The sequence below is a fragment of the Saccopteryx leptura genome, chromosome 3, assembly GCF_036850995.1.
Source record: "Saccopteryx leptura isolate mSacLep1 chromosome 3, mSacLep1_pri_phased_curated, whole genome shotgun sequence".
In the NCBI taxonomy this organism is placed as follows: Eukaryota; Metazoa; Chordata; class Mammalia; order Chiroptera; family Emballonuridae; genus Saccopteryx; species Saccopteryx leptura.
In genome coordinates, this window is record NC_089505.1 from 179,857,713 (window position 1) to 179,881,142 (window position 23,430).

At 37.8% G+C, this 23,430-nt stretch overlaps 1 protein-coding gene across 5 annotated transcripts in view; it reads left to right on the plus strand.

Moving 5' to 3' along the window:
- The window catches only part of CDYL (chromodomain Y like), a 227,807-nt gene that overhangs the window by 51,103 nt on the left and 153,274 nt on the right, over positions 1-23,430 (plus strand). For 2 of the 5 annotated variants that reach the window (XM_066376942.1, XM_066376945.1), the window contains exon 1: positions 22,074-22,121. The exons of 2 other annotated variants lie outside the window; for them this stretch is intronic. In XM_066376942.1, the coding sequence (XP_066233039.1) occupies positions 22,089-22,121 (33 nt within the window). In that variant the 5' untranslated portion in view covers positions 22,074-22,088. Of the gene's footprint in view, positions 1-22,073; positions 22,122-23,430 lie in introns of those variants that run through there. One more of the 5 variants, XM_066376946.1, reaches the window with a different exon arrangement.

The following is a 23,430-nucleotide window of genomic DNA, read 5'->3' on the forward strand; positions in this document are numbered from 1 at the left end:
TTTATAGAATTTAGTATGTTTTGTGTATGGTTACATGGTCACATGGTACGTATCTGTTTTAAGAGCATTATGATTTTATTCCTTATTAAGCATATTTAGCCATTTTTTGTTGATTTTTTTTCTTTAGTAAGGGTATACTATATCATTTTATAGTTATTCTTTGGTAAGGGTGTACTATAATTTAGCCATATCTTGGTTGAAAATTTAGATTATTTACAGTTTTTCAAATGGACAACTGGGTTCAAAACGTTTAAAACATTTAAAATTTTTGTGTGCCACTAGTCTTCCAGATAGTCTCTTTGTTCACATTCAAATTGAATGTGTTTTCCTGTGTACCAGCACTGGTTATTATCAGCCTCTAAGTTTTGCTAATTTAATGGACAAAAATTGGTGTATGGTTGTCTTAATAATAGAATTTAAAATTCTCTTTTTTGGGGGGAGGGTCATTTTTTTTTTCCCCAAGGCATGCTCATTTTAATATTCTTGTCAATCAGTAGGTATTCTTCATGCTAAAAATAGTAGTTCTATGTTGAGGGCTTTGTTTATTTACTTACTTATTTTAGTCTGCTACCTGTTACAACTTTTAAAAATATACCTTTTGATTTTGATTGCTGTCTTTTTCTTTATGACTACTGGCTTGTGTGTCTTGATTAAACAAAGTTCTTAAACACCATCTTATATTTTTTTCTAGTATTTTTATAGTTTTACTGAGTTTATTTTATAGAGAATATTATTGTTTACGGTTTTGTAACATAAGAGAGTGAACTTAAATTTTTTTTTTTTTTGTATGAAAACAACCAGTTGTCCCAACACTTAACTGAATTTTCTGTTTGAAAATGCAATCCTGGTGAAAACAATCCAAGTGCCCATCAACATATGAATAAACAGAAGGTCCTATATATACATACCAGGGAATATTATTCAGGCATAAAAAGGAATGAAATTCTACCAACATGCAACATAAATAAACCTTAAAAATACCATGGCAAGTTAAAAAAAAAATCTCAGATAGAAAAGGCCATATAGTGTATGATTCTGTTTATATGAAGTATGAAAAATAACCAAATACATCAAGACAGAAAGCAGATTAGTGATTGCCATGAGATGGGGAAATGAGGAATGACTGCTTAATGGGCCGAGGGTTTCCTCCTGGTGTGATAAAAATGTTTTGGGATAAGATAGTGGTGATGGTTGCACAACATTAAGAAGATATGAAATGCCACTGAACTGTACACTTAAGAATGGTTAAAATGGCAAAGTTTGTGTTGTATATATATTTTGCTACAATAAAAAATAATAAGTTTATATTTAAGTAAAACTTAGACTTTAAAAAACTAATACAACTTTTACTACAGTTATTCTACCTTTTTCTACTTTTATATTTCTTTTTATTTTCTAACTTTTTAAGATGAATGAGTTTATTGTTTTTCATTTTTAATGTACGTGTTTATTACAGATTTTCCCAAACCACCAGTTTACCAATTACACAAGTTCTGTGACTATTGTTTTCATTCCTGGTATTTTAAAAATACTATTTTAAAAATACTAATTCAGGTTCTGGTTTTACCTAAGACTAAATTTTAAAGAAAGTTAAGTGTTAAATTTAAACAAAATTTTGTAAGTAGTAAAGGGCTTGTGTTTTACAATTCACAAACACCAAAATATAAAGATCTCTGAGAAATTAATACTTAACCCAGAATTTACTTTTATTTTTCATGTGCTAGATATCGTTTTGTTTTGTGTAAATATTGTTATAGAAGAAGCAGTTATGCCTTCATTTCTCAGTAATCACATGACTAATAAGGAAACGGTAATAAGCCAACAACTACGTATTTTTGTAGAGACAGTGTAGATTGTGTACAGTATAGATTTTAGGACCAACCACAGTTGCAGTCTTCATGCACACACTCAGTTTGCATACATCCATATTTAGCACAGTGTCTTGCTTTTTTTTTTTAAGTGAGAGGTGGGGAGGCAAGGAGGCCGGGAGACAGACTTTTGCTTGCACCCTGACTGGGATCCACCTGTAAGCCACTAAGGGGGTGATGCTCTGCCCATCTGAGGTGTTGCTCCATGTTGTTTCAGCACTGCCTCAGTGCCTGGGGCCAAATGGCTCTATAACCTTTTGAGCCTTGGTTGTGGGAGGGGAAGAGAGAGAGAGAGAGAGAGAGAGAGAGAGAGAGAGAGAGAGAAAAGGGAAAGGGGTAGAGAAACAGATGGTTGTTTCCCTTGTGAGTCCTGACCAAGTATCAAACCTGGGACTTCCACACCCTGGGCTGACACTACTGCTGAGCCAACCGGCCAGGGACGGTGTCATGCTTTTTACAAATAGGAGCATATCCTCATGCCATTAAAATACTTTTATAAATGTAACCAACAAATATTTTATATCTTCCTTGTCATAGTGTTTCAAATTTACTTAATTCTTTTTTTTTTTTTTTTTTTTTTTTTTCTTTTTTCATTTTTCTGAAGCTTGGAAACAGGGAGAGACAGTCAGACAGACTCCCGCATGCGCCCGACTGGGATCCACCCGGCACGCCCACCAGGGGCGACGCTCTGCCCACCAGGGGGCGATGCTCTGCCCATCCTGGGCGTCGCCATGTTGCGACCAGAGCCACTCTAGCGCCTGAGGCATAGGCCACAGAGCCATCCCCAGCGCCCGGGCCATCTTTGCTCCAATGGAGCCTTGGCTGCGGGAGGGGAAGAGAGAGACAGAGAGGAAAGCGCGGCGGAGGGGTGGAGAAGCAAATGGGCGCTTCTCCTGTGTGCCCTGGCCGGGAATCGAACCCGGGTCCTCCGCACGCTAGGCCGAAATTTACTTAATTCTTATAGGCGTATTATTTTATTACTTTTTTTTGTAATTGTTAGAAATGCAAAACAGTATGTCACATGAGTTATGGAACATAATAATAGGAACATTTGGGAACTGCCTTATTTTAAGTAGAGCCTTTCTAATACTCATGCATGGAACTGTGTGCTCTTTTTCTAAAGATATTTAATTACAATTACACAGTTATAATAATACTGTAACCCACTTCTGATTGCACCCCCTCCCCCAGAGGATTTATTTTAAATACAGTGAAGTTACTGGGTCAGAAGTCCTGAACATTTTAGATTTTTACTGGAACCACCTATTCACTCCCACCAGTAATAAAAATTTCACTTGAGAGGCCATAACCAGTAGTATATCATTTACCAGCATTGGACATACCAGCAGCTTCACATAAAACTTAAATCACTTGATAGAAGTGTTACCTTTTTATTGTCATTTCTTAGAGCACTAGATGCCAAGTGATTTTGAAATTTTTATTACTTTTATATACTGCTCACAAAAATTAGGGGATATTTTCAAAATGAATATGAAGCGATAAAATATCCTCTAATTTTTGTGAGCATTATAGTTAGATTTTTAAATATTACTTTCTGATAACTCTGTATTAAGGATGTTAACCTGTTGCAGCAAATAAATTTTCTCAGTTTATTTTCTTTATACTTGTGTGCTTTTTATTTGTCTGAGTTCTACTTTTTAACATGTGGGCAGGTTCATTGGTTTTTCTCCATGTAATTTGAATTTAACCAGTCTATCCCCAAATGTAAAGTTTGTATTTTTTATTATTTTAAACCTTTAAATTTATCCGAAATTTATTTTTTAATTGTGTGCCTTGATGTTCTAAATCTCATAATCAATTAGGCAGTATTATCAGCATTACTTTTGACTCATCATTCCAGTTTACCAGAAGTTTAAATTTCTGTGTGTACTATGATCTGTTTTGGACTGGTTTGCTAAATCAAACTTAGGTGAATTTATCTGTGTAGTCCCCATTTATTGGGACACAACATTCCTATAAAGGAATTTTGAAAAAAAAATTATATTAAAATGTTTTTTTCAGTATTGGTAATTGTTTTATGGCTACTGCTAAAATTACATTTTCTCAACATTTATATCCTTGGATATTAATAGTACTATTAAATTTAAAGTAGAAAACACCAAGAATGGGAGTAGAGAGTATAAATGATAGTAATAACCTCTCTGAGAAAGCTCATTGTTCTTAGGAAATACTTGAAGCCTCTTACACTTGAGACTGACCTCCATGTTCATGTGTAATTTATGGACAATGTGTAGCTGTAGACTGCAATCCTTTGCCTTCGGGGGTTGTGTGGGAAGTGAGGTGTTACTTCTTTCTCCAGTGTAACTCTAGGATTGAAGATGTGTTCATTAAAGTTCTTGTGTTCATTAAAGTTCTAAGAGTTCACTGATCTAGAGACATAATTTATCTTCATTAGCAAAACGAGTCTTATTGGTGCCTTGTTTTCCTAACCATATTCTGCTTATCGTACTTTATCTGGAAAACTTTATCAACATAATTTCTTTTTTAGGAGGAAAAAAGTAGTTATATTCTTTAGTAAAATCTCTAAATTGGGATAAAAGCCCACTCTTCTAGAGTCTTTTAGCAGTAAGATCAAGGGTTTAAGAATCATTAACTTCGGTGTCAGTCTTTTGCAGGTGTCTGAAACAGGCTTGAGGACCCTGGTTTTTGTTTTTGGTTCTGCCCCCCTAACCCTCATGACTCCCTTTGTGCCCTTAAGTTCATGCATCTGTTCTGAGAATTAACACGAGGGCTGTGTAAATGCCATATTCTGTGTAGATCTCTGAATTAGGAATGCTTCCCCCACACCTGCACAAAATGTGTATTGAGAGTTTGAGCATTCTTAAATCTAAATTCGTGTATTCCTTTATAATCAAAGTGCTACCTGGATATTTTTAAAAGATTTTATTTTTTATTGTTTTGAGAGAGAGGAAAGAGAGAGAGAGAATGATGTAGGGAGGAGCAGTAAACATCAATTGGTAGATGCTCCTCATGTCAGAAATTTGTCAATGTGTATATTTGAAAATCTCTTCTTATTAAAATCACAAAAACAAATAATATTCTACACTAAACTTTTACAGTCTTATCTACAATACTATCAAATGTTTAATCTTCTAAGGCAGAATTCAGCAACCATTTTCTGTAAAGGGCCACATAGTAAATATTTAAAACCATATCCTGAAAGTAGCTAGACAGTATGTTAATGGCTGAGCATGAGGGTGGTGGTGATAGGTGGGTCCATTGTGTGATATAACCCAAGGTCTCTAGAACAGTGTCTGACAAATAGTAGGCATTCAATATTTGTTTAGTAACTCAATGAACTTTTTAGTAAAGTTTGAGCATAGTATATTGATTTGTGATGCTTTAACTTTTTTTCTATGGCAGATTTTGGAAGAAATTGGAGAGTTTTGTGAAAACGCTGAAATAGTCAGAATTAACCTATGATCTTTCCTAAACAACCAGTTTGAAATCAGTTATGAGAATCTAGAGTCAGATTTATGCCTCCTGTTAGAGTTTTGAAAATATTTTTTGTTTGTTTTACTGTTCTAGTCAGTGAGAGGGAAACTTGATTGAGGCCACCTCAGGGCCATGGGGTTCAGGCAGAAGGCCACCAGACTGGAAGTGAGAAGGTGATTGGGGGAGGAGCCTTACTTCTTTTTGGGGCACAGGTGGTTGGTGTGGCCACACTTCTTCTTGTGGCAGTTGACAGTGTAGGGGTGCTGGCGGGCTTGCCGCAGATCATCATGTTGCAATTGTACTGCCGGGTGAGCTGGCGGAGGGAGGCGTTAGTGATGCCACTCCACAGATGAAGCACCAAGTGCAGGATGGACTCTTTCTGAGTATTGTAGTTTGAGAGACTGGAACCATTCATCCTCCAGCTCTTTTCCCACAAAGAATCAAACACGCAGGGTGCCCTCGTCTTAGATTTTATCTTTGTCATTCAGAGTGGTGTCACTAGGCTCAGCCTTGAGGGTGATGGTCTTGACAGTCTGGATCTTCACAAAGCTCTGTTATCTCTGTGTCTTCCGGTGGAGACTGTTCTGCTGCAAAAAGCTCTTTCTCTCTTTTTTTAAATTTTTTAAAATATTTATTTATTTATTTATTTATTTATTTATTTATTTATTTTAGAGACAGAGAGAGTCAGAAAGAGGGATAGACAGGAACGGAGAAGTGAGAAGCATCAATCATTAGTTTTTCATTGCGCGTTGAGACACCTTAGTTGTTCATTGATTGCCTTCTCATATGTGCCTTATCTGCGGGCCTTTAGCAGACCGAGTAACCCCTTGCTCGACCCAGTGACCTTGGGCTCAAGCTGGTGAGCTTTTGGTCAAACCAGATGAGCCCGCGCTCAAGCTGGCGACCTTGTGGTCTTGAACCTGGGTCTTCTGCATCCCAGTCCGACGCTCTATCCACTGCGCCACCGCCTGGTCAGGCAAAAGCTCTCTTTTTGACAAACGCATAAATAAGCCAGCATTTGAGAACAACACATACCTTCTTGTTTAGAACAATCTTCATCTTAAGTATCCTACCTGAATTTTTCATTCAGTCCAATGAGAAGGTAAATATTTAGATCGGGAGAGGAATTTTTTTCTGGAGAATAATAGCACAGGACAGTTTTAGTTTTGTGGCTATAGTTTTCTGATGCTTAGTATTTTAGTCTTTTATTTTTAGAATGTGCAAAGTAAGTGTTGTCAGGAACACCCTTAAGTCTCAGTTCTATGGATGACAGTTTGGCCAGCTCTTTTATGCAGGGGATTGAGGCAAGGGGCCTTATTATTTGCTTTATTAATAATATTTAACTAATTTTTCTAAACATTTCTTGTATAACAGCAAAGATTAAGGAAATAGTACTTTAATATATATATTAGGTCCCCATTGTCATTAATTTGTGTGAGTTCTTTTTATTGATCAAATTTTAGATTTAATTATATTTACCTTAGAAATGTCTACATAAATGTCCTGGTTTATTTTGGGACATCTAAATAAAACTCTTTTTGCTTTATTCCCTAATCTTTTAGATTTCCCTAGTTAAGTATTATTGTTTCTTAACATCAACAGTTGTCTAAAGCACCATTTTATGGAATGGGGAGCTTTGTAATGGTATTGAAGCTTGTTAAAAACATGGAGTGAGCCTGACCAGGTGGTGGCGCAGTAGATAGTTTGTTGGACTGGGATGCCAAGGACCCAGGTTTGAGACCCCGAGGTCGCCAGCTTGAGCATGGGCTCATCTGGCTTGAGCAAAATAAAAAATGCTCACCAGCTTAGACCCAAGGTCGCTGGCTCAAGCAAGGGGTTACTCGGTCTGCTGAAGGCCCACGGTCAAGGCACATATGAGAAAGCAATCAATGAACAACTAAGGTGTTGCAACGAAAAACTGATGATTGATGCTTCTCATCTCTCTCCGTTCCTGTCTGTCTGTCCTTATCTATCCCTCTCTCTGACTCTCTCTCTCTGTCCCTGTAAATAAATAAAAAATAAAATAAAAATTAAAAAAAAATTAAAAAAAAAAGAGTGATAGGCCAGTTACTAAAACAGATAATACTGATTTTTGGCAAAGTGAGTCTGGTAGAAGCATACATTAGTGATTATCTGCCAAGTACAATTGCTTTTATAGGGTAACAGGATTATAAACAGAAGCTCTAGAAAGATTATTACTGAGCAGTATGATTTAAGTAGTCCCCCCCTCCCCCCCCCAAAGATTCTTAAAAATCTTGTTTTGTCTGCATGGTATGTTACTTACAAATTTGGGCCAGCCATTTAAAAATGTTATTTCTTAAGTGTTCTCATTTCTTTCCCTCAACTTACTGCCTTTGAATATAAACCTCACTGTTCAAAAACTTTGTCCATTTAATTTATTTTTAATTTTTAATATAAAATTTCACCAAGTGGTAAAATTGGTCATGCCAGAACAAAGTCCCTCTCCCAAAATTTAAACAGTGAGATAAAGCCTATTTACACGGTTGGGCAGAAGTAGGTTTATAGTTGTAATATGGAAAGTAATACAATAGTTAATAAATAACAATACAAGAATAAACTTTTGTGTATTCACAACTATAAACCTACTTTTGCTTTCTCCTGTATTTTGAATCTGCTATGTGTCAGACACTTAAAAGTTCAAGAGATTGCAGCATGGAACAAAACAAATGAACTCCCTGCCCTTGTGAAGCTCATATGGAGACTCATCAAGTAAAAATCAAGGAGTAAACATGGTGGGGGGTTTGAGGGGAGATGGTGAAAAAAGTTCAAGAGGAAAGAAAATCAGGGAAAAGGGCATAGGACTGGGTAGATGGGCACAAAAAAGGATGGTCCCTGCTCTGCCATTATATAGAGTAATTTGGTTAAGTGACTTCAGGTCAGTCATGTAAGTCTGGAAACACAAAGTGTTCTCATGAATAAATTGGTTAAAACAATACATGTTCAATTTACTGCATAGGATTGTGTGGTTAAAAGGAATATTATTAGTAGAAAGGCCTTATAAATAATGCATATAATGAAAGTTAACCTTTTTTTAAATATTAGCTTATTGAAACTTCACAATTACACTACAAGGTAAGTGCAATTATCACGAGTCATTCTTTTTAATCCAGCAGATATTTTACTGAATGTCTAGGCACTAGCCATATTGAATGTCTGTGCACTAGCCACGAGGGATATAGCTAGGTTTTAAATAGACAAAAAATCTCTTATCTTATTCTATTATAGTTGAAGAGACAAAGGGTTTAGTACCTGTCACAATTGCTCTATGTTATATTTTATTTAAAAGTTCAGTTTGATGACTTTTTGCCAGTTAACCAGAAAAGTTTATACAGTATTTCAGTAGAAAAGTTTATATTTTAGTAAATATTGTATGATGAGGAATTGAAGTATGATTTATTTTCCCATTAATGGCTTTAGGACCACTTAAAATAATTTGTTTTATAAGTATCAATTTCAGAAGTATTAGTGGAGTGCCTTTCCTTATAAAAATTCTATTTTAGCTTTAAATTTGTAGTAGTTTTCTTTTTCTTTTTAAAATTTATTCGTTGATTTTAGAGAGAAGAAGGGAGAGACAGACGGACAGAAACATTGATCTGTTTCTATTAAGTGCCTTGACTGGGGATTGAACCAGCAACCTTGGCTTTTAGGGATGATGCTCTAACCAACCAAGCTATCTGTCTAGGGCTCTTACAGTTTTCAGTCAGAACATGGAATATAATAAATTTTGTGATGACAGTATAGATCAGGATATAGAAATAAAATGTCATTTGATCATTGAAAACAGATTGTGAAAACCACACACTAGAATTTAGCTAAGTATATGAAATGCTAACTGGAATATGCGATAAATATACTTCTCACAAAAATTAGGGGATATTTTATTGCTTCTTTCAAAGCATGGAGAGGGAGGAATACAAATAATTTGGATACTTAATAAAAATTTTCAGGAGTTAAAACATTATTTGAAAAAAAAAGTAATTTGTATTGCTGAGCAATACAGACTTTTATTGAACTAACAAGTGGAAAATCATGATTAATAAAGAAAATCTTTTGCCTACAACAAGAAAAATAGTAGTTATCAAGCATTGTCATAATGACTAGTCTTAACTGAGTACTTGGATCTATGGCTAGTTAAGGCTGACTGACTAGAATTTGTGATTTAGTCTTATGGCTAAAGGTTTTGGGCAGCAAGCACTGAGAACTTACTGACTCAAGCAAAATCTGGGTATTTTATTTTGGGAGTAACTATGTAGATGACAATGACAACATTTAGTTAGAAAGGTGGACATAGTTCTTACAGGGTGACTCACTTTCATAACAAGAGGGCATCATATGTATTAGAAAGTAATTTGCACCCCACCTAAGAGCTCTGTTTCTAATTTCCTAGGCTTGAGCAAGTCACTCATCTTCTTGGTACCTTTAGTTTTTTTATCTATAAAACGGATATAAGAGAATTATGGGACTGAAATGAGGTGATCCATGTTAAAGACTTAACCCTACAGAGGTCCCCAAACTTTTACACAGGGAGCCAGTTCACTGTCCCTCAGACCGATGGAGAGCCGCCACATACAGTGCTCCTCTCACTGACCACCAATGAAAGAGGTGCCCCTTCTGGGAGTGCAGGGGGGGGGGGGATAAATGGCCTCAGGGGGCCACATGCGGCCCGCGGGCCATGGTTTGGGGACGCCTGCTAGAAGCATGAGCACTCGACCATATTGGAGAGTCTCTGCTCTTGGAAAAGTTTCGTTCTCCCTGTGGGTTAGGAGGGAGCCTTTGCATTATCTTCACTGTGGCAGACAAGATTTAAGGGGTCTTTGAGAAATTAGAAACACAGAGGTCATTTTGTGTATGTGTACATACACACACACCCTACCCATTCCCCTCACCCCTCAACTGAGCAATAATTCCTGCTTAACTGTTCACTGCCTTTAGGGATGCATTGCATCCACCTGCCTCTTGTTAAAAATTCTTCTGGGCAGTCCCTGATATTGACAGGCCTAAGAATGTGGCTGTGCATATATTCAGGCTTTCTCAGCCTTGCTTCAATAGAAGCAGGGAGTCATCGTTCTTCATATTTAATGAAGAGAGATTAACAGTCAAATTTAGGAGATGATCTGGTACTGCCAGCCAGCGGTTGAAATGAAGTTAGACTTAAGCTGTAATGATAATGATACTAATGAACACATTGTGCTATTTTATACCTTTTCTAGAACAGTCTCCCTACTTTTATTTCTACCTTTACTTTTTGAAGCAACCAAGTCCAGTTTCTTATTATCTTACATTCTGCACTTATCTAATTGTTTCCGGGTGGTACTTCGTAACATTTTTCTACCCCTTGCACTTCCTGGAAATTGGAAGTTTGAATTAATGTTTAGCTGCTGTGTACTGTCTCTCATTCTTTCAGTAGGCCCCCAGTGGCAGGTTGTCCCACTGGTTGTGCCCAGTTTGTGGCTTGGCTAGTGGTGTCTCCACTGTGAAGGGGTATATTCCTGTCTGATCTTAGTAGATAACATGGAGGGACAACATGTAACTCCAGGAGGAAATCCCTTTTCCATTAATGTTTCAACCTGTGAACTTAACATCGCTTATGGTCCTTGCTAAAATCTTAGTGGATGTTAGAATATAAAATTTTGTAAGTCTCTCATTTCTTCTATATTTAGTAGGTGGAGTTATTTTGAAAAGTAGATCTCTCTTTCATCAGCTTGGGTGAAGTACAGTTCTCTCTAGAAAGGCAGGGCTTAGTTCTTTTTACCAAGTTACAGAGTTTAAATTTGATATAAAAGTTACTTTCATTAATGATAAGTGAGGCTGTTAAATATTTTGTGGGTGTATCATTGTGGGATTTTGATTTTACTCAGTGATTCCAGTACAGTCTTTTTGTTGTTTGGATTGCCCAGTGTTTAGCCAGTGGGAATTCTTTCTTGTGGGTTCTTTTTTTTTCCCTTTTGACATTTGTCCTATACACCCTTGTTATTAGTCTTTGAGTTCTTACTTGCCTTTGGCACAATGGGCTGGGTCAGACTCTCCCAATATTTTCTTATGTAATTGACAGGAATATTAATTATAGATAACTTTACTGAACACTTAAATATATCAGGTACTACCACATTCACACTTCAAACCACCACTGCCTGAGTTTGAGTAATTTTATTTTCTTCTATAGAATGTATACACCGAAACTCAGAGAGGTACATGGCACACCGACACTTAAAGGTTTGTTCCCTGAGCCATTGCTGGGAATGGCAATGCCTTTCCACACAACATCTGTAGGTACAGAACTGTGCGGCTTGCAGTTCCAAGAGTCCCTGTTTGTTGCTCACTCCTGTACCTTTGCATACCTTGTCTTCTTGGAATCCTTCCTCCTCCACTTTTATTTTAATTTTCTAAAAAGTCAGCACAGATGGGCATCTCCTGAAAATGTGTTTTCCTGATTCTTTGTGTAAGTTATTCCTACTCTTGGTGTGCCTCCCTGAAGTGTCCCCTGGGTTGCAGCCCACTGTGTGTGCATGGCCCCCTCTAGGAGGTCACTGGAGGGCAGAGCTATGCTTTACCCATCTCTGTAGCTCAGTTCTTCCAAACAGTGAATAAGGTGTTAACTCCCAGCACCAGTGCTCAGCATGTAAGACCTGATTTACATTTAAGCAGATCATTTCTCCTCCTCCCGGAACTGTCTCTTGAATTCTTATTTAATTCAAGTGATAGTTGTCTTGCACAGCATAGCTCAGGGCTTATCTTCTTCAGGACATGTTTCCCCATTATTCCAAATTTTTTAAAAACTCAGCGTTCCCCGTTTATGTCATCCTATTTATGTGAGGTAGTGCATTTTGCTCTACGTTGCCTCACAGTTTTACAATGAAGGTTCTTCCCAGTACAAAGAACTGTGCACCCTGTAGGCCCCTATTGAGTCATTTTGTTTGATGAAGTGACTTGGGCCCTTAATCAACTGGGACCTCCATATGTTCGTTTGTTTACTGGTTTGTGAACAAAAAACATTTATTTTTCACAGTTCTGGAGGCTGGAAAGTCCAAGTTCAAAGCATCAGCTGATTTGGTGACTCTAAGCAGATTTGGCATCTGGTCAGAGCTCTTTTCCTGGTTCATAGATATCTTTTCATTGTGTCCTCACATGGCTTAGGATGTGTGGTCTCATTTGAGAAGTGTTTTTAGAGAAAGATTAAATGTGGTAAGTCTTATAATATGGTAAGTATTCTCAAATGGTGAGATGTTAAGCCACCTGGAACGCCAGGCAGTCTTACGGCCCTTTGTGAGTGGAAAAGTGGTTCCAGGACTGACAGGTGAAATCTTGCCCCATTTAGCATTTATATACTTAAAATGTAAGCTCTAATCTATTAGTGCAGTGGTCCCCAACCTTTTTCTGGGCCATGGATCCGTTTAATGTCAGAAAATATTTTCACGGACCAGCCTTTAGGGTGGAACGGATAAATGTATCACGTGACTGAGACAAGTGTCAAGAGTGAGTCTTAGACGGATGTAACAGAGGGAATCTGGTCATTTTTAAAAAATAAAACATCGTTCAGACTTAAATATAAATAAAACGGAAATAATGTAAGTTATTTATTCTTTCTCTGTGGACCAGTACCGGTTCGCGGCCCTGGGGGTTGGGGACCACTGTATTAGTGGAAGCCCAAGGAGGACTCAGTTTCAAGAATCTATAACCCCCCAAAATCTGCACCCTTCAGGGTATGTATATAGCCAGGAGGTGTGCCTGAAATACCTCTATGCTTTTTTGTTTGATACTCTTGGTCACTTGTTTTAAGAGCTAGTTAAGATTAAAGAGAGGACAGGCCACCCCTGATAATTGTCATCAAAACTCTTGTACAGAGTACAGAGTAAGGCTAAGGTTGGAATTTGGCAAGATCCGGTTGCAATCTTTAAATACATGGATAAATGCGAGCTTATTTACTAAATGCTGGAATTCTAGACCTAGTCTGTGCACAGACAAGGCTGGTTTAGTATTAAATAAAATAAAATAATTTTTTCATAGATAATTAGCTTAGGATTTTAGATCAACTAAAAGGTAGATTGAAGGATGGTTTATATAAATTGTTGACCCACAATGGAGTCTCAAGAAAGTGACAGTGAGAGCCCTTGATTCTTCTGTACTGATATCCTCATATCAGTAGTTTCTAATCTAGTTAAGCCACGGATCCCTTTTGATATCGGCCAAAAAGCCATGGACTCTCTACCTAGAAAATTACACATGTGCACCCCAGAATTTTTCCACATAGCTTTTTCTCTTCCTTGAAGGAAGGGCCAGGAAAGTCACAAACCCTCTGAAAGTTATTTCTGGACTGTTTTTCTCAAAATAATTTTTGAATTTAACTCACAGTTAGAAATATATTCTACATTACATCCTACTATGCATATATTTAAGAATATAAAACTAAGTGTCAAAGAACATATTAACCCTGCTGTATGCATGCAACATACTATGTTCTGGTTCATTTCATCAGTGGAATTAAATTTATAACACACTAATGAGTCTTGACCTGCGAGTAGAAAAATACAACTCTGCCAAGTTTTAGAACCCTTGCCTTATTATGGTCAGGCTCAGTATTGAAGTGTCTCCTGTTCAGACATAGTTTTTATGCACACTGTTCAACTGTTGCTAAGGACAGGTTGGGCCTGGCTAAATGCTTACCTTGGACAGTTATAAGGAAAGAGTTACAATTTAATTTCTGGCAGATTAAGAGTACTAAGACCTGAACCACCTTATTCACATAGATTGTAAGAATCTCACTTATTCATGAGCATGCATCCTTTTGTGTTCACAAACATATAAGAGCATCACAAACATATAAAACATAGCTATGAAGAATATAAAATTCTTGCCTTAGTAGAGGAGATAGGCAACAAACAAGATTATAAACTAATATATGTACTATGTCAGATTGTGTTAAATGCAAAGGAGAAAAAAATGATGTGGAGAAGGGGGATAGGAAGTTTGAAATTTTAGGTAGACTAGCTTACATATTAACCTTGTTGAGAAAGTGACTGAGTGAAAACCTGAAGGAAGTTAGGGAGTTAGCCATCAGATAGACTTTAGAGGGGGAACCAACAGAAGGTGCAAAGGCCCTGAGTGAGAAAGGGACTGAAGAGTGGGAGGAGCTGTGAGGCCACTTGATGTTGGGAGAGTCATGAGGGGCAAAATTGAAGAGCTCAAAGATGGGTAACCTGAGAGTGTTAAGGGCAGAAGCAGGGAGACAGTTGGTGACATGGACCGGGATGATGGCTGTGGGAACATTGAGAGGTATTTGGATTCTGGAAAGATTGGGTGCATGTGTGAGAGAGAAAGGAAAAAGCTAAAGATGGAACCAACAAGAAAAGGAGTTGGGAATGGAGTTGGGAACTAACTGGGATGGAGAAGGCTGCATGCAGATGAGGTTGGTTGGGGATAGGGCATCAGGAGCTCAGTTTGGGGCAGATGAAAATTTAATATGCCTTTTATACTTGATTAGAAAGGTCAGGAAGATATTTGGATCTTTAAACATATAATTTTCAGACATTTCCACATTAAACTTTAAAAGCAAAACCCCAATCTTTTTTTTTTTTTTTTTTTGTATTTTTCTGAAGTAAGAAGCCGGGTGGCAGAGAGACTCCCACATGCGCCCGACTGGGATCCTGCCGGCATGCTTGCTAGGGGGCAATGCTCTGCCCACCTGGGCTGTTGCTCCACTGCAACTGGAGCCATTCTAGCACCTGAGGCAGAGGCCCTGGAGCCATCCTCAGCGTCCGGGCCAACTTTGCCCTAATGGAGCCTTGGCTGCGGGAGGGGAAGAGATAGATAGAGAGAAAGTAGAGGAGCAAGGGTGAAGACAATGGCTGCTTCTACTGTGTACCCTGGCCAGGAATTGAACCTGGGACTTCCACACATTGGGCTGACACTCTGCTGCTGAGCTAGCCAGCCAGAGCTAACCCCAATCTTTTTTACAGGTATAGATAATTTTTTTTTGTTGTTCCTGTCAGTTATATTTGATTTAATGTAGGGCTAAATTACTGCTTCCTTTCTCAAACACCCAGAAGTCTAGTGAGTTGAGGGAAAAATGAAAACAGTAAAGCACCTTTTCTCCCACTCTCAGCAAAATTGTATGTAGTTATTAGTAGTATATGACCTTTTTTTATAACATTTTTTTGTATATGTGACAGAGATAGAGGGACAGATAGGGACAGACAGGCAGGAAGGGAGAGAGACGAGAAGCATCAGTTCTTCACTGCAGCTCCTTAGTTGTTCATTGATTGCATTCTCATATGTGCTTTGAGGGAGGGGAAAGGGAGAGGTGGCGGTGCTACAGCTGAGCAAGGGATTCCTTGCTCAAGCCAGCGATTATGGGGTTGTGTTTATGATCCCGTGCTCAAACCAGTGACCCCATGTTTAAGCCCAGTGAGCCCATGCTCAAGCCAGCAACCTTAGGGTTTTAAACTCAGATTCTCTGCATTCCAGTCTGATGCTTTGTCCACTGAGCCACCACCTGGTCAGGCAGAAAAAAATTTTTTTAATTATGGAAAAAAATATAAATCACAAAATTTTCCATTCTTACCTTTTTTTTTTTTTTTTTTTTACAGAGGCAGAGATAGACAGGGACAGACAGACAGGAACGGAGAGAGATGAGAAGCATCAATCATCAGTTTCTCGTTGTGCGTTGCGACTTCTTAGTTGTTCATTGATTGCTCTCTCACATGTGCCCCGACTGCGGGCCTTCAGCAGACCGAGTAACCCCCTGCTGGAGCCAGCGACCTTGGGTCTAAGCTGGTGAGCTCTTTGCTCAAGCCAGATGAGCCCGCGCTCAAGCTGGCGACCTCGGGGTCTCGAACCTGGGTCCTTCCGCATCCCAGTCCGACACTCCATCCACTGTGCTACCACCTGGTCAGGCCCATTCTTACCATTTTTATGTGGACAGTTGAGTGACATTAAGTACATTTACATTGTGCAGCTATCACCACCATTTGTCTCTAGAACTTGAGAAATGAAATTTTGTACTGAAAAAAGTCTTTCTCCCAATGTCTTAAGAAGTATCCAAATTTATCGTGAAAAAAATTTGTATGTGTAAAATAGTTTCCCATATGTGAGACTAAATATGTAATTTAAAAGCTGCTATTAATGTTACTCTAAGGGATGACTTCTCTACTTGGAGCTACCAGTGGTAGTCAAACTGGTCCCTACAGCCCACTAGTGGGCGTTCCAGCTTTCATGGTGGGAGGTAGCGGAGCAACCAAAGTATAAATAAAAAGATAGATTTAACTATAGTAAGTTGTTTTATAAAGATTTCTTCTGCCAAACTTAGCGAAAATCCAACATAAAGTACTTGGTAAGTAATTATTATTATATGCCTTTTTATATGCTTTATAAATTTTATAAAGTTACTTCCCTACTTTATAAATCACCATTACTGTAGAACCGGTGGGCGGTTAGAAAATTTTACTACTAACAGAGATACAAAAGTGGGCGGTAGGTTTAAAAAGGTTGACTACCCCTCGGCTGGACGATTTAAAGATTCCTAAAAAATGGGTTGAGTAGTCTTTTAACAGACTCCACTTTTTCTGTTAACTCTCCAGTCTTTGCTTTTGTTGGCCCTTGAAGTCCCTTTAAACTAGGATAGCATGTTTAGGAAAAATTCTGAAAGATTAGTAAGTCTTGGGGAATTCACAGTTTTTTTACTTTTTTATTGATTTGTTTTTATCTATTTTAATAAAATCTGTCATTAGATTCAAGAAACTGTTTTCTTTGCTTCTCAAAAAGTCCTTTTGAGTTGGCTTTCAAGCCTTTCATCTCACTTTACAGCGATTCTAATGTTTGTTGCTTTTCCTTGAACTTTTTCTGAAGAAATTCAGTTTGCTTTTGTTGATACTTCTCATCATGCCTGTTTAGAAGAAAGCCCACCTCTCTCGTAAAATAGCATGATTTAAAGGTGCAGATTTGTATTCTTTCAATCTAAAGATTTGTCAGCTTCATGAGTTGGCTTGTCCCATTGACACTGGCTCAAGGCATCCTTCACTGTTTCCCATGTCCTTCCAAATTGTATTTTATTTTTAATGCAAAAATTCCAACCAGGAGCATAATTTATTTACTTTCTTTTCTGACTCCTGTATACAGAGTAAGATTTAGCTCTCCTTCCTTCCCTCAAATAAAAATAGCTTTGATTTTTGAATTTAGAAAAACATATAAAAAACGCAAACAGTGAAGTAAGTTACGCCAAGGGTGGGGAAACTGATATAAAACTTAAGGGTCAGACTGGAACTGTTTGTTTTATTGATTGTTCTTCCCAATTATCTCCTTATTCATATGCAAAATGGCTAACAAATTCTCACTAGGTGGCAGGCACTGAAATGTTTCACACCTGTACACATCAGTTACTGCTCACAGCAACCCTCTGAGGATAAGTACTAATGTTACCTGGCTACCCAGCTGTGGAGCAGAAGCAGCCTGCCAAGGTTAAGTAGAACCTGGTGGGGTGAACATCAGGCTTGGTTGTCCTCTGTCTGTGGAATTTCCCATACACATCATACATGTCTTTCTGTGACCTGCCCTTTTTCTTTTTTAAGCAAGAAAGAAAGATAGGAAGAGAGAGAAAGAGAGAGAAGCACCAACTTGTAGTTGAGTCACTTTTAGTTGCATCTCATATGTGCCTTAATGAGGGTGGGGGAGGGGGTTCAAGCTGGATGAGCCTCTGTTCAAGCTGGTGACCTCAGGGTTTCAAACCTAGGACCTATGCATCCAGGTTGAAGTTCATTGTGCCACCACTGCTCAGGCCTGCCCCCTCCTTTTTTTAAATCAGGAATATGTTGAAATTCTTTGAATATCTGTATATAGACTTAATATTTAAGATCATCAGCATGACGGTAGAGAGAACTCTGTAATTAGACTGCCTAGGTTTGAACTAGGACAGCGTCATTTCCTTCTCTGTAAAAAGGGTATGATAGATATGATTTATCACATAGCGTTTTGCAAGAATTAAATGTGTTAACATATGTAAAGAACTTAAAATGGTGGTTGCCAAATAAGTACTTGACCTACCCATATTAATATTGGGTTGCCAAGAAAGTAATTTCGGTTTTGTAGTGTGAAATAAAACATTTTTTTATATAAAGAATAAACTATATAAATAAACATGTAAATGTTCATTTGTTCAAAATCTTAGCTCTCCGAAAGTTCTTCACTGATTGCTTTGAAATTTTGAGACGTTGCATTCGAATACGTGCGTTTTTATATACTTACTATTATATAGATATCACATCTGTGACAGGTAAAAACATGCCTTTTTTAAAAAAACAGCACCATCTGTTGGACGTAAAAGCAACACGCTATACTAAATATTTTATGATTCCACTTCAGTGTTATGGGAGAAATATAAATCGCACATGGCTGAAGATATTTTCCATCGAATACACAAAGAAAATTCAAATATGAACATAGATTTCACGGCAGAAATCTACAACGAAGCGTTGATAATGATTGAAGATTTGTGCTTAGAAATCGCAAACAAAGTTCTCCATCAGTTGGGAATACCATAACCGAATTGATCTGCTGCTGCTTCCGTGATGTAGAATTGCCTTGTGAACAAAATTACAACACGGGTGATCTTTTGTCGTATGTGCAATCAAATATTCCTAAGCTAACGCTTGAGCAAAAAGGCATTTACGATCAAATAATGCAAACTCTCAATAACGGGGTTGGAGAAATCTTCTTACATGTGCCAGGAGGAACTGGTAAAAGGTTCCTAATTAGATTGATTCTGGCAGTAATTTGATCCCAAAATGACATAGCCTTAGCTCTTTGTCGTCTGGAAGAACTGCTCATTCCGCTTTGAAATTGCCATTGAACATGCAATTCATTGACACTCCCACATGCAACATTTCCAAAGCATCCGGCATGGGAAAAGTATTGCAGAAATGCAAACTTATTGTTTGGGATGAACGCACAATGGCACACAAAAAAATCACTCGAGGCTCTTGATCGATCATTGCAAGATTTGCGTGGAAACATCAGACCATTTGGGAACACATTCATATTGCTTGCAGGAAATTTCAGGCAAACGTTACCTGTAATTCCTCGATCGACACCAGCAGCTGAAATTAACACTTGCCTGAAATACTCTACTTTGTGGCGACACGTAAAGATGTTAAAATTAACTACAAATGTGCGTGTCCAGCTGCAAAATGATCAGCTGAGATATTCTCACATCAATTGCTGGAAATTGGGCACGGAAAGGTGCCAGTTGATCTGACCTCAGGACAAATTTCATTGCCTTATAACTTCTGCAATTTAGTGACATCAGAAGAAGAATTGGTTGAAAAAGTATTTCCCAATATTCAAACCAATTATAAGAATCATGATTGGCTGAGTGAACGAGCTATTCTTGTGGCCAAGGAAAAGACGTCTACGAACTTAACAATATTATTCAGTCTAACATTCAAAGTGAGGCAGTCACATACACGCCCGTCAACACTGTTGTGAAAGCAGATGAAGCAGTTAATTATCCAACAGAATTTTTGAATTCATTCGATCTGCCAGGGATGCCACCGCATGTACTGCAGTGCAGAATTGGCGTGCCAATTATGTTGCGAAATATCAACCAGCCAAAGCTTTGCAATGGCACGGGGCTTGCAGTAAAAAAAAAATTAATGAGCAATGTCGTAGAGCAACAATCTTGACAGGATCTTTCAAAGGTGAAGATGTCCTCATTCCTTGCATTCCTATGATTCCAACAGATATGCCATTTCAATTTAAGAGATTGCAATTCCCAATTTGATTGGCATTTTCAATCACCATCAACAAAGCTTAGGGCCAATCTTTAGAATTGTGAGGTTTAGCTATAGATTGCTTCTCAGATTGCTTCTCACATGGACAATTATGTTGCATGTTCTAGAGTTGGCAAACCAGACCATCTCTATATCTGCACAGATAATGGAATAACAAAAAGTATTGTATACCCACAAGTATTGTGAAATTAAACATATTAGAAATGTGCACTTTCTCTTTTCTTTTTTTTCCATTTAACCAGACTGAACCACAGCAATGCATGGCTGGGTACAGCTAGTCAATTACATACTTTCCATTTTGTTCAATGACTTTTTGCCATCTTTCTTGCAGCTTCATGATTCCACACACAGAAATTTTGGTCCTTATCAGCAAAAAACTGAACCAAGTGTGATTTTGTGAAAGTTTTGCCACTCAAAAGAGTTTTGCAAACTTCAAAATAAATGGTAATCAGATGGTGCTAGGTCAGGGCTGTATGGGAGCTGCAAAATCACTTACCAACCAAGCTTCAATGATTTCCCACGAGTTACTGAAGATGTGTGAGGCTTTGTGTTATCATGGTGGAACACAATTACAAAGGCATTACAATTCCTTTGTAATTTGCCAATTCTGGCTGTTTTTCTTTGATCGCTTCATCCAGTTTCATTAGTTGTTGACAGTAAACATCTGACTTGGTCATCTGGTTTCTTGGAAGCAGCTCAAAATACACAACACCTTTGTAGTCCTGTCCTTTTTTTGATGCAGTTCAGCTTTAGATGTGGTTTGTGCTGGTTCATCACGCTTGGACCATGATTGTTTTCAAACCTGTAGATGACCCATTTTTCATCACCAGTGATGATTCTTTTCAAAAAAGGGTCGGTTTCATTGTACTTGAGGTGCATATCGCAAATATTGATTCGTGGTGTTAAGTGAATTTCTTTCAGTTCACGCGGAACCCAAATATCGAGCTTCTTAGTGAGTCCAAGACATTTTAAGTGATTTTCAGTTGTTGTGTGTGATACATTTAACCTCCCTGCAATGTCTCGAACAGTTATATGACGATTCTCTTCAGTTATGGCTTTGATTTGGTCATCATCAACTTTAGTAGGTAGACCAGAACGTTGGTCATCTTTGAGTGAAAAATCTCCAGAACAGAATTTTTTATACCAGTTCTGATACGTGCGTTCTGTTATGCAATCAACACCATAAACCTCACATATCTTTTTGTGAGCCTCAGCAGCTTTCTTTCCTTTACGGATATAAAAAAGTAAAATATGCCGAAAATGTTTGTTTCTGCTCTCCATGTAAAAATTGACCCTAAACTAACAGCTACAAACAAAATTATGCACAACTTGCTTCTAAAGTAACCTAAATGTGACTGATATCAAATGTCAAAAGGAAAAAAATCATAAAACCTGACAGAAGTCCTTCAAAACAATTACAACACTCTCTGTGTGACAACTGAAAATACTTTCTTGCCAACCAAATAGTACGTTAAATGCCAATTACTTGCTATGTCCTTACATCATTCTGTTTATTCACTAAGTGATTCATTTGTCAGAGTATTTTCAAAATAGTACGAGAAGTTACAGTATATTTGTACATATTTTACTGACGTTATTTTTTTAAGTGTGGTTTATGGTAAGGTTTTGCTTTGGTTTGGTGGATGGTTATTGTCTTGTTTTTTCTGTAATGAGTTCTATTTTGTGACATTCTCATTGAGTCACACAGTAGAAGTCACGTAATTGAAGGTGTGTTTTGTGGACTGTAGCAACAGACAGGGCAATTTTATTGCAAATGTGAGCTCAATTCTTTGAACTGTGTTCTGTTCTATTTGCAGACATTTGTATGATGATAAGTCACCTTGGGTTACTTACAGACTTGTGGAGGTTCTGGGTGCATTACTCTTTGAAGGATGGACTTCATGTAGCTTTCTCAGTCTTTCCAGTTGGTTGCCTTCACTTTACAGATGAACGCATCGGTAGGACTATGTACCTGCCATGGTCCCCTGGCAGAGCCACTGTGAGTCTTCAGTCTGTTTTTCCTGCTCCTTTCCTACATTCATTCTCACTGTTAGGGAGGATTGATTTTAGTGGTGGCTGCCTTATCTGTGACTGTTACATGAAAGGACTTTGTTACTGTGGATCTTATTAGATAATTAGATTATTTTGATTGGTGCTACTTCCTGGAAACTTGCATTTCTATGCATTTTTAGGGACTCTGCCTTATTTAGGAGATTTTTTTTTTTTAGAGAGCTTTTAAAAGTTTTTAGAGGGCTTTTAAAATTTTAAGTTGAGCTTTTGCTGAATATAAGGCTGTTTGCTAGTGCTATCCCTTTAGTCTCCTTGCTCCTGTTCCTCTCAACACTTTGCACTGTAAGTGCAGGTAGCAAACTAAAGTTATGAATGACTCTCTGAGGGCCAGACCAATAATAAGACTTTGTAGGCACAAATAAAATTTATAATAACCTTAATAATAAGTTTACACTTCCTGTTTTTTCTTTTGAACTACAGCTTTATTACACATGTGTAATACATGATTACTATTGCTATTTTTTTCAACCATACACCTCCCTCTCTTCATTTGCCCCAACAACTATGTTGGACCTTATGTTAATGGCTCATGATACTGTAACATGCAGGTGTTAGCTTATGAATGATAAGTTTCCAGTTTAAGCTTGCTACCAATAATCAAAATAGTTTAGAGAGTGGAATTAATTCTTTAACAGCAGTTATTTATTTCTCTGACGCAGAGGACCTGAAAATATAAACAATGAAAGCATAAACCTCAATAGAAAATGTAATGCTGTTTGTAAAATATGATGGAAATACATACTTATTTTTTTTTTGTATCTTATGACTTACACAGTGATGCTTTGCTTAACAACCCCCCCCCCACACACACACACACACACACACGCACAGGCACACGCACACAGGACGTTCACCCAGGCCTAAGATACCAAGTGGTGTGGGCCTGATGTAGTCATCTCAGGGCCAGGCTAGTGGCTAGCCCCAGAAATCCTTATTGAAGGTTGGTGTGTCACCCATCCCTAACTGGTTTTTTCATCACCTATATGACTGAGTTGGGGCTGTTGCCCAGACTTTGGCTATATTTGAACTCCACTTCCCTGCATCAGATTCTTTTGGGGACCAAGAGGGCCAGACCATCATGGCTCACATTTTCTCAAGTAGGAAGAGACGTGCATAGTAGGACGTGTAAACCTACATTTTAAGACATAGTCCATGCTTTGTGTAATATAGTGTCCAAGAATATGCTTTCATTAGTAAAGCTATTTCTGTATTATGTTGAAGGTATTTATTTTATGGAA